The sequence below is a fragment of the Arachis hypogaea genome, chromosome 6, assembly GCF_003086295.3.
Source record: "Arachis hypogaea cultivar Tifrunner chromosome 6, arahy.Tifrunner.gnm2.J5K5, whole genome shotgun sequence".
Taxonomy (NCBI): Eukaryota; Viridiplantae; Streptophyta; class Magnoliopsida; order Fabales; family Fabaceae; genus Arachis; species Arachis hypogaea.
This window is the reverse complement of record NC_092041.1, coordinates 1486500-1504990: the sequence shown is the minus strand read 5'-3', so window position 1 is coordinate 1504990 and position 18491 is coordinate 1486500. Positions and strand designations below refer to the sequence as shown.

Genomic DNA, 18491 nt, shown 5'->3' with positions numbered 1-18491 from the left:
AACAAGTGATACGATTAAGGACAAAAATAAAAAGAAGAAAAAATAGACAAAGTACAAACAGATTTTCATTAGTGGATAGGTATATATTCCAATTTTTTAATGAGTTATTTGTATACACTAATATAAATTTTGTTGTTATTTCTAATTTTTTGTTGTTTGAGTACTTTTTTTGACGGTAGTAGAGACCAAGTGGCATGTTATTGTATAATGTGACCGTTTTGGATGACACAGTAAAAAATAAAATTATTAAATTTGTTAAAATAAAATTATTCTCATTGTCATTCCTCTATTTTCAGTCTCATCCTTACCTTTTTGCCGTCGCTGCCACCAGCACAACATCATTCTCGAACAAACACCCAACATCATGGTATCAATACCACATTTCACGGCTACTGTCTTAAAATTCAACCCCAACTCTTCCACTGTCATTCCAACCATATCACCCTCCCAAATCCTCAACCTCTCATTGTCAGGAATGAAAATGGAAAAGTGACAGTGAGAATAATTTTATTTTCTATTGTGTCATCCAAAACGGCCACATACATAATAACGTGCCATCTGGTCTTCACCACCACTGGAAAAATTACTCAGGCAATGAAAGGTTAGAAATGTCAACATTGTTTCATATTGGTGTGTACAAATCATAGTTATCAAAATCGAACCAATGATCAAACCGGTTAGGTTATTAATTCATTGGTTCAACCGATAAATTACTGATTCAACTGATAAAATCGATCTCATGTAAATAAAAAATATAAAATAGTCAAAAACCTAAAATTAAAATTTAAAAATATATATTTTTACTAACATTTTAAAAATAATTAAATCTTGAATTATATAAATAACTAATACAAAGATAAACATAAAATTAGTCTGTACTACTCTAATAATATTTTAATTAGACACAGTAAGAATAACAATTTATAAATTATATCTAAAATTATAATTAAATAATTGTATAAATTTATTTTTTTCAGAATAAATAATTTTTATTTTATTTTTATATTCATTATTATTTTTTATTTTGAAATAAATTAATTTGTATTTTAATTAAAAAATAATTAATTTAAAAAGTATTAAGTATTTCCGTGTATATATATATTAGTTAGGATATTATATAAAATAAAATATATAATATAAAAAACATGAATGATACTAAAAACAAATAAATTAGTCCATGGTTGTCAACTTAGTCTTCATGTGAAAAGAACCAAGTTTAACTCCTCTATATGAAAATCTGTGTGTACTTTTGTTTATTTTTTCTTAAAAGAAAAACAACTTGACTCTCATTTAATAGTAAAAATATTAACAATAAAGAAAAAAATATTTTTAAGTTTAAACATTGAGGATAAAGTTAAATACTAAAGATAATTTTAAAAAAATTTAAAACGTTAAAAGACCAAAAACATACTTAAAAAAAAATATATCCTCTCAATGTAAAAGTTATACCTAATAATTAAAAATAAATTTCACATATGAATTAAATGCATTAGCAAATTAATTAGAATGCAAATATCTTACTCACGGAGAGGGACGGGTATTTACGTATCCATAGCCGTCCTGAACACCCCACACATTGTCCCATTTCCCGTCCCATTACTCACGGGTATCTTAAGTTTTGCCCCATACCCAAACCCGCGGGTATATACCTGTCCTGTACCCGTCCCGCCGAAACCTAATTGATTTATAGTTTTTCTCCTTAGAAAAATCTATAATATGAAGATAAACTTAACGGAACTAAACATGATTAAATACTTTGAAACATAATTAAGTTAAAAAATAATCCTAAATTGTTCACAACAATACATATTATATAAAAATAATCAAGTCTTACACTAATAATACATACATATATACGGGGCAGGACTGGGTGGGTAATAGGATGGGGCGGTCATTACCCATACCCGTTCTATACCCAAACAAAAATAACCAGATCTTACTCAAACTCACTCCATACCCAATCAACCGTTGAAAATACCTACCCCGTTCGGGGCGGGGCGGACAGGTTGGCTCGGGCCGGTCCAAATTGACATCCCTACAAATTAGTCACACTCAAAAGGGTAGGTCAAAAGATAATCAGATTTAAGCATCTGCAAATAAATATAAATGTACGAGAGTTATGAAAATTATCCCCCATCACAATACTAATAGACAGTTCAACTTCAATACATAGAATAGAAGATCGGCCAATTCGATGGTGGCGGTTTACTAGTCCATCAAGATCGAGAACATGAATAACCAAGATTACACAGCTAGGAGAACACGAACAATATATTGCATGAAAAATAAACTCGTATTTTTGGTAATGGTAGAAGGAAAATACAATAACTCTTGCAGAGGCAAATAGCGAACATCATTTTTGGAAATTACTCCGAAATCATATCACTCTTTGTAATTCTGACTAAACGATTCATTCTAACATGTGTCAAACTCTGATATACATCACACGACTAATATAAGAAGAAAAAAAAAGGTAAAAGAATGCCTCTGTACTGCCAAAACCATAATGACAGTGCACCAATAGGCGACAACCTCATTGAATACACAGTATGCAGCACGTTTTAACACAACTATAGCCACAACTAACTGAATCACAGGGGAAAACCTCATGGATCCAAGAAAATATACATAACCTTGTCATATATCTTTCAAATTGATCATGGTATCATCCCTACCTCTCTTTTTTAACATATTTAAGACTGTCCCTTACACCATCCTATTGAAAATGGATCCATATTACTCTCGGAAAGCAAAATCAGTGACATTTATCTGGGCTTCGAGTCACTACCCTTGCTTCGGAAAGATGAAAGAGAAAAAAATGATCTGGGAGCTGCACAAATTGAAATTTGTGTAACTATAGAGTCATATGAAAGCTAATGAAATCTGGCAATTAGCAAATTACATTAATCAAAGGAAATCAGAAACATGTAAACTCTTGGACTTCGATAATGATAGCATAGTATTTAAAATCACAATACAATGATCTATGCAAGTTGCGAAAATGGCAAAAGAGAGAAGGCACTACATCCAGAATGAAGTACAAAATGTCCAGAAATGAATTAAGAGGTTTCAGGATTTATCAGCTCCCAGAAAAAGAAAGAGGTACTCGGGATTAATTAAACTACTTACATCCTTAGCCAGACACTTATATAAGCCTCAATGCTAAAAGTTGATGATAAAAATAAAAGAAGAATAAGGTTAGACATCACCTTTTAACGAACTTCCTGATATATGGTCATCCCTCAATTTAAAATGAGCAGGAGGTGTCGGGATCGAGCTTTGCAAGGATTGGACTGCAATCATTCCAAATCGACTTAATCCATTTATGATCGTTTGCAAAATTTCAACTCAATAGAAGCGAAAATTCAAATATATATAGATGAAACAGGGCACCCTAGGAATTTCAGAAAATAATGAAAAGGTTACCTTGTTCACTGTACAGCTCGCTCTCATTGAAACTGTCATCAGATGGATGACCATGAGAGAATCCCATTCTTGATTTCCTTAAGTCCTCTGATGACCGATTGACTAGATCTCGAACATCCTCTGTTTCGTCATCTCCTTCAGAAGTAGTAGCAGAAATCCAATCAACCAAACTCTCTGACCCACGATTTTTCCTCCCGAATTTCAGTAACCGTTTAAAACCTTTTGTGACATCCTTTCGTGATTGATTTTGAGATGAATTTGCAACAAGAACTGGCTTTTGGGCACTTCCCCATTTCTTTCTCATCCGTGCAGCATCACTTTCACCCTGGGTATGGGAATGAGAATTCCAAGATGCAGGACTTCCAATTGGAGAATCCATAGATGCATCAACGTCAGAAGACTCGTGTGGGTAAGTAAATGGATGCCGGGTGCGTGAATTCCATGATACAGGGCTTTCTACTGGTGAGTCATGCAGAGATCCCACACCATTGGAAGATGATGGCATAGCACTAGGCATTTCAGCTACTGAAACAGGGTCTACTTGAGAAAGAGATCTTGCAGAGTCACCAATTTCAGATTCAGAATTTCCAGATTTCTCAGATTCCTGGCTTAATCTCACCTTTCCATTATTGGTATAAGCATGATCTTCAATAGCTACAGTTCCAATCTCATCCGGTTCTTCTGTTGCCATATCCAGAGAACCCTCCCCTTCAAATGCCAGTTCATCGAATAATTCATCTTTATGAGTATCATATGTCACTGAAGCTTTCATCCTTATAGCACTGCCCTGAGGGCCAGGGCCTAGGCCATAACCCTTTTTAAGGAATGACTTTGGCGATTGATCAAATGGGCCCAGATCAGACCTCTCCATATCAAATTTCAATGGAGCCAAAACAACTCCATCTGAATTCAAATGGGATAAATCACTAAACTCTTCAGAATTAGCACAACTTTTTCGTAAGGATTGAGACCGCTTTGACTTGTCTTCCTTGGAACCTTGCGTCTCATCCTGAGCGCTTTTGCTACGGGCATAGTTTCTCAACTGAGAGCGGCTTGTTGATTTACTCACTCCAGAAGGTTTTGTATTTTCTTTTCTTAAGTCGGAAAAGTTTGGGACAGACTGAGCTATAGGACTCTCTCTTCGCCTGCCAGAAGAGTTGGAAATCCTGGTAGACGACCGTGAGAATGAGGATACTGCTGCTGTGCGAGGCGTAGCTGAAGACATATGTCTGTTAGGCAAAATTTTCCTGCTTTGCCTTGAAGCTCCATCTCCAAGGTTTGATTCACCAGATATGCTATCTTGTCCATAGATCTTCTCTTCTGAGAATTCATATTGATCTTCATCCTCTTCATTCTGAAGGGAATCTATTGGATGCTACCAAAAATAAAAAATAAAAATACATAGAAAAAATAGGAGTATAAATCAGATCCAAAAGGCATCTTGATGTTTTATACTGAGAGGGGAAACATAAGCACTATAGAATATTAAGGATCAGAATTCATCATCAAAGTTCACACAAAAAAGTGTAAAGGATACCTGCTCTCTCTTAATATTTGACTTGAAATATCTACGTTTCTCAGCACGAGAAGCACCAGATGCTGAATGAAGTCTGTCTATAGACCCTGAAAACTTGTCCCTCATCTCTGCTCTACTGCGTTCAAGACTGTCCTGCATGGCCTTCATCTTGGCTTCCTTCTCGGCTCTCTTTAAACTCCATTCTTCCCTAAGTTTATCCTCTCTCTTCTTCATGTACTTCTCATAAAATTTTCCTCTAGAATCATCACCAAAATTTTGATTATTCACCTTATTCACAAGGGAAGTAGCATCAGAGCTTGGTACATTGCTCGTACTGGCAGTTGGTTCGAGCACAGAATTTCTGGAAGGCATATTAGGACTCAACTCTGCTGCTTTAGGTCTCCTATGCTCTGAGTTAACAGCCTGTTCTACATGTGCATCTACAGGCTCAGTTCTCCACACAGATCCAGATTGATCCCCTGGAAGACGAAGTTTATGCTCTGCAAAAAGCTTTTCAAGCTCATCTGCCTTCATTTTCAGCTCATCATGGAGGCCCTGATTTCCCTTAGACTGCCTTACTCTCTGAACTTGCTCTGAAGGTGGAGTTGAGTTTATCTGGGAACTATCTTGATTCTCCAAAACTTGCTTAACAGGAAGGTTCAGCTTACTGCTTTCATGAGGAACACGAGTTTCATCTCTTTTAAATCGAGTCCTGCTGGCTTGATCAGCACTACCAGACTGAGGCCTTTGGTACTTCATCTTTGAGAATTCAGAATCCTCAACCTTAGATTGGTGCTTGGAAGAGAAAGAAGAGTCCCTCTTTACAAGCTCCTCAGGTTCTGCATTGAAAGATCTCAATTGGGGCTGAGTAGATTGATCGGCCTCAACCTCCCTAAATTTGCTTTCAAATTGTGCAGAACGGGATCGAGAATGACTATGAGAAGCCCTGATAAATGACTGGGCAACAGGATGATTTTTCCTGCCAGCATCATCCCCCCATGCAGTGGATGATTTGATGTCAGGTGTTACATCGTCTGAAGTGGCAGTGGCAGTGACAGAGAGCATATGAGAAGCAACCTGGTTTGATCCCCTGAAATGCGTATCTTTAGGGGCAGCAGGAGTCCTGTCGTGATAAAAAGAAGAAACTTTGGAAGTGTCGTGAGAAGACTGCTCATCAGCAGCAGCAGTAACATCATCATCATCATTTATGACAGGAGAAGGGAGAGAAGTTGAAGCTGATCTGTCCTTGGAATCATCGTCTTTCACCACAGAAGGAAAAGGAATTTGGGTATCAGGACGCGTGCGTGGGGCAGCACTGAATGAGACCTCGGGATTGTTGTTTCTATGACTGTGGCTAACGTCTTCAGCATTCAACTTGGGAGCCAAAACACAGGAGGAGGAGGAGGGGCTTTCGGTGTCAATGCTCATGTCACTCGCGCCACTCCATCTACGCAATACCGACTTCTCCGCTGCTGACACGTCGGATGACAGCCTCCGCAACTCTACGGGTTTCCCCACGACGGGCTTGGTGCCGCTCCCGCCAGAAGAGGCAGAAAATGACGAAATCTCCTTCTGCTTACTCTCGAAAAGATTGATGCGGTCCTGCACGCTCAGACGCCGACCTGGCTGCGGCTGACCCCCCACTTGATGCCCCTCTTTCTTCTTCTTCTCGTCTTCCTCCTCCACTACCTCAGGCTCGACTCGTTGTTGTTGTTCTTGATCTTTTTCATTTACCCCGCCCCCGATGCTGCTACGTCTTGATCCGATACTGGGAACGATCTTCCTTTGTTGCCACGTGGCCTGGGCATTATTGGGCCCGAGGAAGGGCCCAGCCTGGTCTTCTGTGGGATCCTCAATAGACATATCTGATCCAACTGATGACCGGACATCCCTCTCACTATTCCCTTTCGACGCCCTCAAATCAGCTCTACTTTCGCACATTGACATGTACTTGCTGCATGCTTCACTGCGCCCAAAAATCATCCATATTCTTTATTTTTTACTTAATTAAGGAAAACTAGTATTTATCAGTATTTTTTTTTTGTTACACTACTATTTATAAGTAATGAGTTTTAATAAAATACGACCAACTAATGAAGCTTCTTCAGAAAAATTATTTCAGACAGTTGGAAAGAATACACTTAGAGCATTCATTAAGGTGCTATTTGTTTTGAGGTATGGGATGGAAATTGAAAGACTGGGATTCAATATTATATTTGTACTAAAATTTCAATCTCTATCTTTAAAATGTTAGTATTTCAATACTTCTAAAAATTAGAGACTATGGTAAATTGCAATTTCAATCTCTATCTCTAAATTGCAATTTTTTAGTACAGAGATTGAAATTTTAATAATATTTTATATCTAAAATATCTCTATTTTAATTAATTATTCTAACTTTATCCTTTATGTAAATTAAATTAAAATTTTATTTTTATTTCAATCTTTGTTTCTCACTTTATACCAAACACAATATTGAGACTTATTTTAGTCTCTGTCTCTCAATCTATGTCTTTCAATCTCAGTTTCTGTCTCTCTTCTAAATGCTACCTAAGGTTATATATATCCAAGTGTATGCTATAGTGACTATCATTTTATGTTGTTGAACAACTTAGGCAACTATTTAAAGTGTTTTAAAACTGTGACCTAGCTACTATAATGACTAGGATTTAACTAACTTGTGCTCTAAAGACACATTTTAAAAATATAATAATAATTAATCCTTTTGATGTATTCAGTGCATTTGAAATGTAAAAAAATTAATTTTTACAATAACTTTTATAAAATATTTTTTTTTATGGTATGGTTAACCTATGTCCTTAGAAAACAGGTTAGCAAAACCCTAATTACTATAATGATGAACACACTTAGAGCATTCATATATATATATATATATATATATATATATATATATATATATATATATATTAGGTTTAGGTAATTCAAATAACAATCATCCCACTAGGATTAAAGCATATCTATAGGCTCTTTGGGCGTTTATAGATAGATGTATTTAATTTGTATAACACCTACCAAAGTAGCCCAAGGAAAGGAAGGAAAATAACTGCCAAAAGAACAGGACCTTTAACTGCTATACCTTTCACAAAATATCATTCTGTTTGAGCATTTTGTGACCAGCTTCTCAGCTTACCATTAAATTCAATTAATTAATTTATAACGATTAATCATTACAATAACCTAATGGTAAGACGCATAAAATATTGCTTTCCTAAACAAGCATAAAATAATGAAGTTACAGGTGCACATAGAAATTTAGAAAGTCTATTACTTGGATGCAATCTATGAGTCTATCAGAGTTGCAAACCGAAAATTGTGCAAAGAACTATCATAGAGTGCATTATTTCAACCGCTGAAGTTATACCCAATAGGCCAATAGTCAGGCAAGGGAAAGGGACTCGGAAATCAGGAGAATTATGAGAAAATCCAATGTGAGTTGGTATCGAAAGCAGAACAAACACCACCAAAACATGTGGAAGGCAATAATAATAATAATAATATTATTATTAATAATAATAATAATAATAATAATAATAATAATAAGGGTAAAATATACTTTTTGTCTATGAAGTTTGACAAAAGTTTAAAAAATACCCTTAAGTTTTATTTTGTTTCAATTTTGTCCCAAAAGTTTTTGATTTGCATCAAATATACCCCTGACGGCTAATTTTCAAAAAAATTAAGACCAATTCAACAACAATTTCATAAGAACAATCCTCAACACAAGCAAATCAAGCATAATTTTCATGTATTATTGTTAGATTGGTCTTAAATTTTTTGAAAATTTAGCCATCGAAGGTATATTTGATGCAAATCAAAAACTTCTGGGATAAAATTGAAACAAAATAAAACTTAAGGGTATTTTTGAAATTTTTGCCAAACTTCAGGGACAAAAAATATACTTTACTCTAATAATAATAAATAAAATCGTTCAAATAAGGTAACCTTGATGTATATAGCTAAGAAAACATAAATTTTAAGAAGTAAACAAATGTGACCATTATGTCTTACCAATTAAGCCAAAAGATTTCTCAACTGATAAGAAGTCCTGAACTTAGAAGAGTTTTAAGGTGCGAGATGGCTTTTTCATTTTAATTTTACACAATTTATCATTTTGGCAGGAAAGGGCCTATTGCTTCATCCAAACCAAAAAGACAACAAAAGAGGACACGATGGAGCTCTGGTTAACTCATTAAGACCATTATAGCTTGTGTTAAAGAAGATAAACACAGTGAAGCCATTCCTCTCAAATGAACATCCAAAGGCCATCTTAAAACAAATTTCGATTTACAATCAATTTCCATTTTAATCAGCCTTAGTTATACCAAAGTTCATGCTGAGTTATTTACATAGACGCCTGAACCATGTAACAAGCAGTCACAGAAAGAAATGCAGAAAGGATATATATTTTAAAGGAGCTTTCAGAGTTCTTACTTTAAGCGATGAGCACCAAATTGATCTGCAAAATGTTTTAGATCAGAAACAGTATCAGGATTAAAACCAGCAGCTGATGCACGAGCAAAAGCTGTGGTCAAGTCCTGCCTTACTGCAGCCAGCCGTACATCAATAGCTCTTAGCAGTTCCTTCCTGTATAAGAAATAAAACTATAAATATCAGTGATTCGGTAAGAATTTGAAAAGAAAGGAAACAAAAAGAAACCAAGAACAACTATTTAGAATTATTAATCCTTTCGTTATGTATTTCACATATAGGTTTATCATCATAAAACTTATCAAACTCTACCCAGTCATTCTACAACTAAGCTCCAGCATTTCACTCAAGTAAATTGTTAACACTAGAAGCTCAAAGCTTAGAGTATTCAGCCTGAAATTTAAAATGCACAAAACTCATAATTCCCACTTGCTGGCACAACTTATACTTGAATGGGAATCGAACCCACCCAATGGCTTAAAAAGAAACATAACTGACCAACTGTACATAATGTGAAATCAAGTTTTCACTTCTGTTAGTATTTTTCAAAAACGTTTTTCCTGAATATTTTCAAGAGTGTTACCAAATATATTTTCAAGTTTCTTTTTTAATGAAAATTGAGAAACCAATCAGCCCCTTAGATATTTTAACTTCAGATCTTATTTTCTCTACGGTTGATATAAGGAACCCAACCTCAATAAAAGTATAACTAAATAACTAATAGTAGAAATAATGAATACAGATAAAAATGACAGAGGGAGGAAAGGATACTTGGTTGCATCTGCTGCTGCAGGTGATCCTGTTCCAACCCCACCTGGAAGCAAACCAAGAGAAAACAGTGAGCATAATACTGACAATCATTGAAGGAAAACAATTAGGCTTATAAGTCACGAAACCACAACTAGAGATTAAAAAAAAAGAGAGCTTCATAACTTCCTCCACAAGATAAGACCATGAATCCCACTCAATATTCACTTGCATCTTGCATAAACATAATCTACATGGCACAATGCACTGATATATATGGTTTATCATGCGTTGTGAGAGAAAGCAAGGTAAGAATTCCAAACTTAACCTTTTCTTCCACTAATATAAGCACTCAATTTTTTTAAAAAAAATTGTTAGTTTTATCATTCCTTTATCCATTAGAAGATAAGGTGATCTACCACCTAGGCAGGAGTTTCATCTGTTGCTTCCTCAACAGCGTGACAATACTCAAACACGAAACCCTTTAGACATACTTTTAAGAACTCATATAAAGAATGCTACTAGTTCAATTATGGATGAAGATATGTGATCAAGAACTGAACATAATTTTTCCTTCTTTCCACATTCATCAGTGTTTCAAAATTATTCTACTTCCTTTACTATCAGATATAGAACTTCTATAAAATGACAAACATCATAGCATTTCATGGAATTAGGTAATAAATAAATATGAAATTACTTACGCAAGATCATTTCCAAAAGCTCCCAAAGAATGTAAAACAATCAACAAACACATAATATAGCCGGAAGACTTCATTTATGATAAGTCATAATAGTAACCTCATAATGAACCATGTAAAATACATTATTTGGTCTTGGTCATACTTTTACAGCAAAACATACTCACAGGTAAAGAGAAAAGGGAAAAGAAAGGATAATGACAACGACTGATGAACTTTAATAATGATCAAGCACCCAACAGGCCAACATCAAAAGTTGTACAATTTAATGCCAACTCATAGAATTTAATATACAAGGGGTACGTCAAAGTGGTTGGTGGCGAAAATGGTGTATAAACCCTAGGAAAAGATAGATGAGGGTCTGTGTTTGTTAACTAGCTCTCTCAGGTTTGAATGCTGAAGGCTGCAAATAGAGAAAATCTGCTTTGGAGAGTAGCCCCGAGAAACAGGCCTATGTAAATCCTGACTCCAAATTAGCCGGCCTACCGGAAGAAAGCCCACATAAAAGGAGGTCCAAAGACCACAGGGCCGTAGACCAAAAAAATAAAAAAAAAAAAAAAAAAATTAAGGAAAGATCTGCCTGCAAAGTCCAAGGGTTTGGGGACTAAAGTCATCACTTTAGTAACAACATTATCTAACTATACCCCACAACCTGAGAGCCCAGCTGCATTTCCTACAAAGAAAAAATGTTTTGCGTCCTTTTGAACAACACAAGAGGAGATACTATTTTTTCTCTAACTACATGTAAGCAGTCAGATTGAAAGTTAGGAATGGTAATTGCTGGCTCTCCACATGAAAAATAGAGATAAGAGATGTCTCTGACATTGCCTAAACTATGCGGAAGTAATGGTACAATCTGAGTGATTTATTCTTATATGAAACCAAAGATGAAGAAATTCAACTTATTGACAGTGTAAATGAAGCTAGCTGATCAGCAGAAGTGAACACGTCGCATGTAGTTTATTGTAGTCCACAAACACTTCCACATACTTAGTTCATCATCAGTTTACATAAATGCATTTAAGGTATGATTTGAATTATTCACACACCACGACTATGTTACCTTTCCTTCATTGATAGACAACATTTAATAAATAGTAATTTTTAGGTTAAATCATATGTTTTCTGCATTGTCTATTGACTCAGTTCAAGGTATATAGTGTGTGTTCGGCACCTTATTTAAACAATGTTTGATAATGAATGTACTGCTACTTCTAGTCTTAGACTAAAACCTGCTACTTCTCTGGATAATGATCCCATTCTACAGTCATACACATATCAAACCTCTAAAGGCCAACTCACATCAGCACATCAGACTAGTTGTTTGATGCATAAGACGAACAACTAATTATTATATTTTCATGAGAGAGGTTCAAACCAACAGAACAAATTCATTCAACTACAGCGGCAATACATACAAGTTTTATACTAGACAGAAGTTAGTAACCTTCGTAAGTAAAGGAAACATACCTTGAGAAACTGTTCGCTGATCTCCAGCTCCCTGAAATTTTCCAAATATCAACAAAAAAACATAAGTGATGATATTGTTCTTTTGTTTGCACAATCTTCTCACTGATTGAAAATATGTTGTTACCTGAGAGTATATGCGCCTTGCTCCTTCCAATTGTGACATCTCTGCATCAAAGGTATTGACCATCTCTAAAACCTCTGGTTTGCTGACATATTGCACAAACCTATAAGCACCGGGGGCAATAAAATAAGTACAAAGTGCTTACGGATCACTGCATACAAATGCACAAAATGCAAAAAAATAAATATAAATTTTCCACCATATCAGTGCTTTCACCTTTCAAGGGTTCCTTTTGTAAACCATGTCTCAACATTTTTATTTCTCTCAGTTTCTAGTTTAATTGACTGGACTGCCAGTGCAATCTGCTCTTCTGCAACCTTTAAATGAGTCACAAATGGCTGTATTGATCCTGATACTAGTTTCTCGCTGTTTCCATCACTTGAAACAAACAACTCACATCTGCACATTAAACACAGAGAGCAATTACCAAGTTGAATCAGAGGAAAACCACAAACCCTGTAATTAGACAGCACACAGGTAGTTTATACAGACCTTGATCGATCTGGAGACAACTGGAATACAGCACAATCAAGAGGCGTGTCAGAATTCATTTTTGTTTTGATAAAGGGAACTCTATATCAATTCTTGGACCCCGTCTCTTAATCAGAAGCATTCTGCATCATCATTCACGTTTGAGACCAATCAAAATCAGTAAAAGAAAAAATCTACTCAAAGAAGGTCAAGTTCAGAATGTAGATTCTGAAAAAGTGTCAGGGGGAACAATGATCCATTTGCACTAGCGTGTTATATTCGAATTGAGACCAGTTTGCAAATCTACATTTTGAATCGAGCTGAAGTTGAATTTTAATATTAAAAAGGAAAAACCTGACCTGATGCTGAAAAGGTAAATCGCACTAGTTTCAATCCAATTCAATTATAATTAAATAGATCCCAGTTGCAAAACAAAATGGAACAAAGATAGAAATTTCAATTCACAAAGAGGAAATTAGAAGATAAACAGATCTGCTTGAACAAAGACGGAACCTAAATGTTGTTGGACAAATACTGGGAAAGCCTAAATCCCAGAGAAAAAAGCTAAACCGAGAAAGGTGCAGGGAAAACATGCAGAGAACTTCACGGATATGATGAAACCCTAATAATAATAATAATTAATTAATAAACACGAGAGCAGAAATGTGGGACGGTGGTGGGAGTGAATGCAAACCCAGATTATGATATGATAGGTTGGAGATCTTGGACTGCGGAACCCGATCCTCCAATTTGGAGTTCAAAAGGTCACCTGCATTTGCCTCCACTCTCTTCTAATCTCACTCTAGTCTCTACAATGAATGAATGAACGAACTAACGAATGAAAGAATCAATGAGCGAGAGCTCTCTTCTCTTTTCTTTTCTTTCCAATTTGAAGTTTTACGAAAACCCTACTAGCTAGTAGCTACTATGACAAGATGGTTTTTGCTTTACTCATCCTTCAACTCTCTTTCTACTACTTTCTCTCTCTACTCTCCCAATACACTCTCACGCACACGTACACATCACACATACAGTAGAGAGAGAAAGAATGGGTCTTGTTTGAGTTGAAAGTTAAGAGAGAGAGAGAGAGAGGTGTCGCATGTGGTAAGTTGTTCGGCCTTTGAGCTGAGAGTTGAGACAAAAACAAAAATTACTGCTAACTGTTTAGGCGATGACATTTGCAATTATCAGATTTGCTGATTATATTTATGGATTTTTTTTATTAATCAATCAATCAATAATTGTGAAACTGTGACAGGAAATTCAAAAGACGGGTATGGTGCGGTTTGCGGAAGGCGAAGCACATTTACGAAAACGGGCTCCATTGCCTTTACTTCAACTTTTACTGCCCTGCCCCTAGAGGTGGCAACTAAATCTAACGTTGAAATCAATGGTTTCTAGCTAGGATGATGATTATGATAGGGTGGGGGTGAGGTGAGTAGGTTAAATCTAAATCACAATTCACAAAATTAAAGGAGGATTGACGTTAAAAGAAAAAAAAAAGAAACAACAGCTTCAGCCGTTAATGAGGTTCCATTCCCCATATTTGTGGCGACCAAATCTATAAAATAGATTTAGATTAGTTTCATCTCACGACGTAGGCACGTAGCAATTATACCCTTCCTTCTATGTGTGCTCCAAATCCAAAATACTTCTATCTTTAATGTTAGTACTACTACATCCTCTTGCATTCATCTTCGTCTAAACCAAAGTGCGAGATATACAAGAGTGTAAAATTCATAATAGTCAAGGGAGAGTTTATGTTTTTGAATCCCGAATACAATTTTAGCATCTTTGAAGGGTACAGTCACCATAGTCCCATAGATGAAAGGTTCTCAAGTAGTCAAGTCTCAAGTGAGATAAGCACTGCTCCACTGGGATGGAAAACATTATGGCTGTGTTTTATACTTTTATTACAGGTTAGGACGTTAAGACAAAAATATAGATAAATAAAGGATAATGTTAGATAGATAAAAAAAGATAGTCAGAACTTACAATAATTAATGAATGCTAAATAAGATAAATTATGACTGATTTTTTTTTGTTACCAAATGTTTCCGTAAATAAAATTATATTTGATATATAAAATATAGATATGGATATTATGTTCAAAAATATTAAATTATTTTAGATTTTTTTATAGAATAATTTATTTTTTTATTATTTCAATTAATTTTTTGTAATTATATCTTTCATCATTATATTTTTTTTGTATGAAAAAAATAATAAATTAAATTTTTATAATTTATATTTTATATTTAATTTATCACTAAACGAAATAAAAAATATTAATTTTTGTATTTTTATTTTTTATATCTTATTTTCACTGTTTGTTTTCGTAACCAAACAGCATATGGAATAAATACACAAGACACAGAAAAAAAAAAGTTAAGATTTTATTTCACACTCATTCTCTTGTATGTTTAGCATTCGGAAACACCCAACAAACCTACTACTTCCAACCTCAACTCTACTAACAGTACACCACGAACCACCACCAGCGCTCCAGCAGTACTATTGGAAGTCACAGAAGAGTGAGTGAGAAAGTGAGTGCACACCACTATCACTATGACTTCTATAACGGTCCGTGAAGGAAGAAAGATCAACAAGGGAAGCTGCATGTCTGCCACTATTCATCAACCTCTCAAACTTTACGGTGTAAATCTATGATCTACTTATGGAGCAAGAAGATTTAGGACAGGTGATGCGAATTGTACAAATTATAAACTACCGCCAAATGTACTAAATCGTATCAAGTAATACTATAAAAGTGGGTTATCGTTTCCATGAAAATTAACGAATTAAGTAATAAATAGTCAATTAATTATTCTAGTCAAATAATCAAAATTAAGTGTTTCAAAAGCAATTGCATAAAAACAGTAAAAATTAACTTGGGTAAAAAAATAATATGATAAAAGTAATTAAGGTGTAAAAGATGTTTACTCTTTACGAAAACAATCATTGTGTCTATTTAGATGAGGTATGTAAAGATCAATCACGACGAGTCATAAATAATCAAATTCCAATTTCTTGGTAATTCAATTTTTTTTTAACCTAATTAACCGTTAATTTCTTAGTCAATTACTTAAAAAAAAAAGAAGTGAAGTACAATTCTTATTCAATTTCAAGTAAGATTCAAAAATAGTCCTTAAGTTGAATTATATATAACGTATTCAAGTTAGTCCTAATCATTAAAAATCACAAAATGTCGCACACTCTTTAAAACTATTCCTAGTGAAATAAAAAAGTAGTGTGAAAGAGTTTTCAAACTAATTCAAATATTATTTTTTTTCCAAAACAATATTTAGAATCTAAAATGGAGTTAAAATATTTTTCAACAATTTTAAAGTTTTAGGGATGGAGAATGAAAACTCAATCATGAAATAAATCAAAGCATAACCCTCATATAAAATAAACACTTAGATTAATAATTCATAAAAAGATAAACAAAGCTCCTAACCTTAATCAAAGAGATTAGTGACTCATGCTTCAATAAAAACCTAAAACTTAGAATAAAAAAAATGGCAAAAAGTCTGATCCCTCGAAGATCCTTTTTCTAGGTCCTTATATACTCAATTTAAAACAAAACCTAATCAGTAAATTCAAACTAATTTAAAACAAAATCAAATCAAATTAAATCCAATCTTCTGCATTAAATTTTCAGCTTTCAACAGTGTCTTTTGGTTCAAGACTTCAGTAGTTAAATTCTTTATCATTCATAATGGGCTTGGAGAGTTTTTAAAATGGCTTGTGAAGGCTGGGCCAAAGGGCGTGTGAAATGCCAACTCATTGGCGCATGAAACGCCACACTTGTTCATCAGTTGTTGGTATGTGGCTCCGACATTTTTTAGACCAAAAGGTATTACTAGTTAGCTTTAGGAGTTATGAAAGATGTCTTTTTTCAGTCCGACTTATACATCGGTATTTGATTGTATCCCGAGTAGGCATCCATAAAGGACAAGTACCGATAACCTGAGGTTGAGTCGACTAGAGCATCGATACTTGGGAGATGATATGGATCCTTGGGGCAAGCTTTGTTGAGATTCCTGTAATCTACACACATCTTCCACTTTCCATTCTGCTTCTTTACTAGAACCACATTAGCCAGCCACAATGAATATTTTACCTCTCTTATGAATCTTGCTTCCAATAGGGCTTGCACTTGTTCTTCCACGACATGTGTCCTTGCAGGCCCGGGTTTCTGACGCCTTTGCTGAATAGGCCTGGAACCCGGGTATACAACGAGCTTATAGGACATCAAGTCGGGATCTATACCAGGCATATCAGAGGCCTTCCAAGCGAAGAGGTCGGAATTTCTTCGTAAGAGATCTATGAGCTATGCTTTGAGACCTCCTTCTAGATTTGTCCCTATATTCGTTGTCTTTTCAGGATGATTTCCAATTTGCACTTATTCTTCCTTTCCTCCAGGTTGGGCGCGTAGTTCTTCTTGAGTTCGAACACCTTCGAGTTCGATAGTGTTGACTTTTTTTTCCCCGAGCTGCCTTTTAAATTAAGGCTTTCATTGTAATCGTGCCAACATTTAATCTCCCTTTATGGTGGAAATTCTTTCTGTGGTGCAAAATTTCATACACAAATGAGGTGTAGAAACAACCGTTGCAAGTCGGTTTAAGGTGGTTCGACCTATCAGGAAATTGTATGTTAATGTGATGTCGACCACAATATAGTCGATGCTTAATGTCCTTGACTTCGTGCCCTTTACAAAAGTAGTGTATAGAGAGATAAACCCAAGAGGTCAGATTGGCGTGTCTCTCAACCCGAAAAGATTATCTGGGTACACCTTTAGATCCTTCTCTTCCAGTCCGAGCTTGTCAAAGGCGGGTTTAAACAATATATCTGTCGAACTGCCTTGATCCACTAGGGTTCTATGGAGGTTTGCATTGGCGAGAATCATTGTTATCACTACTGGATCGTCATGGCCAGGTGTTACCCTCTAAGCATCTTCTTTAGTGAATGAGATGATTGGCAAGTCGGGAGTTCTGTTATCTTTTTTGACTTGATACACCTCTTTAACGTGCCTCTTTCGTGATAATTTCGAGATTCCTCCTCCAACAAATCCTCTATTTATCATGTGTATGTGTCGTTCTAGAGTTTGAGGTAGACGCTCTTGCCAACCTCCTTCTTCATCTCTCTTTCTTTTTCTTTGGTCATCCAACCTATCAGCTAAGAATCTGTCTAGCTGATCTTCCTTGGCCAACTTTTCTAGGACATTCTTTAAGTCATAACACTCATTGGTAGAGTATCCATAAAGCTTGTGGTACTCGCAGTATTTTGTCCGACTTCTTGCCTTTTCGTGTTTGATTGGGCGAGGAGGTGGAAGCTTCTCGGTGTGACATATCTCCTTATATACGTCTACAAGAGAAACTCAAAGTGGAGTATAACTATGATACCATCAAAGTTTTTTCGAGTTGTACTCTTCTTTTTTCTTGGATTTTTTCTCTTTTTTTTCGAGGTGGATAGGGCAGGCTGGGTCTCGGGAGGGGATCTCTTAGTTATGAATTCTCCTCCATGTTGATATATTTCTCTACCCGTTCTTGTACTTCGTATAAGGAAGCCAGATGTCGCTTGGATA

General features: G+C 35.3%; 1 protein-coding gene across 1 annotated transcript; it reads right to left on the bottom strand.

Annotated features, from left to right (window-relative positions):
• Positions 1 to 2356: 2356 nt before the first annotated feature.
• On the bottom strand, positions 2357 to 14418 carry LOC112695223 (uncharacterized). Its single transcript, XM_025747478.3, has 11 exons — positions 13596 to 14418; positions 12923 to 13044; positions 12647 to 12829; positions 12434 to 12533; positions 12310 to 12340; positions 10163 to 10205; positions 9395 to 9547; positions 4964 to 6908; positions 3427 to 4801; positions 3210 to 3293; positions 2357 to 2830 (listed from the first exon to the last, which is right to left on the bottom strand). Exons 2-11 carry the CDS (start codon positions 12979 to 12981, stop codon positions 2766 to 2768), a joined length of 4038 nt encoding a protein of 1345 aa, XP_025603263.1. The 5' UTR covers positions 12982 to 13044; positions 13596 to 14418; the 3' UTR covers positions 2357 to 2765.
• Positions 14419 to 18491: the final 4073 nt, after the last annotated feature.

Coding starts and splice junctions, on each gene's coding strand:
- LOC112695223 (XM_025747478.3), bottom strand. CDS start 12,981: ATGAATTCTGACACGCCTCTTGATTGTGCTGTATTCCAGTTGTCTCCA. Junction 12,341..12,433: donor CAAGGCGCATATACTCTCAG/GTAACAACATAT, acceptor GGAAAATTTCAG/GGAGCTGGAGATCAGCGAAC. Junction 9,548..10,162: donor GCAGCAGCAGATGCAACCAA/GTATCCTTTCCT, acceptor TTTCTTATACAG/GAAGGAACTGCTAAGAGCTA.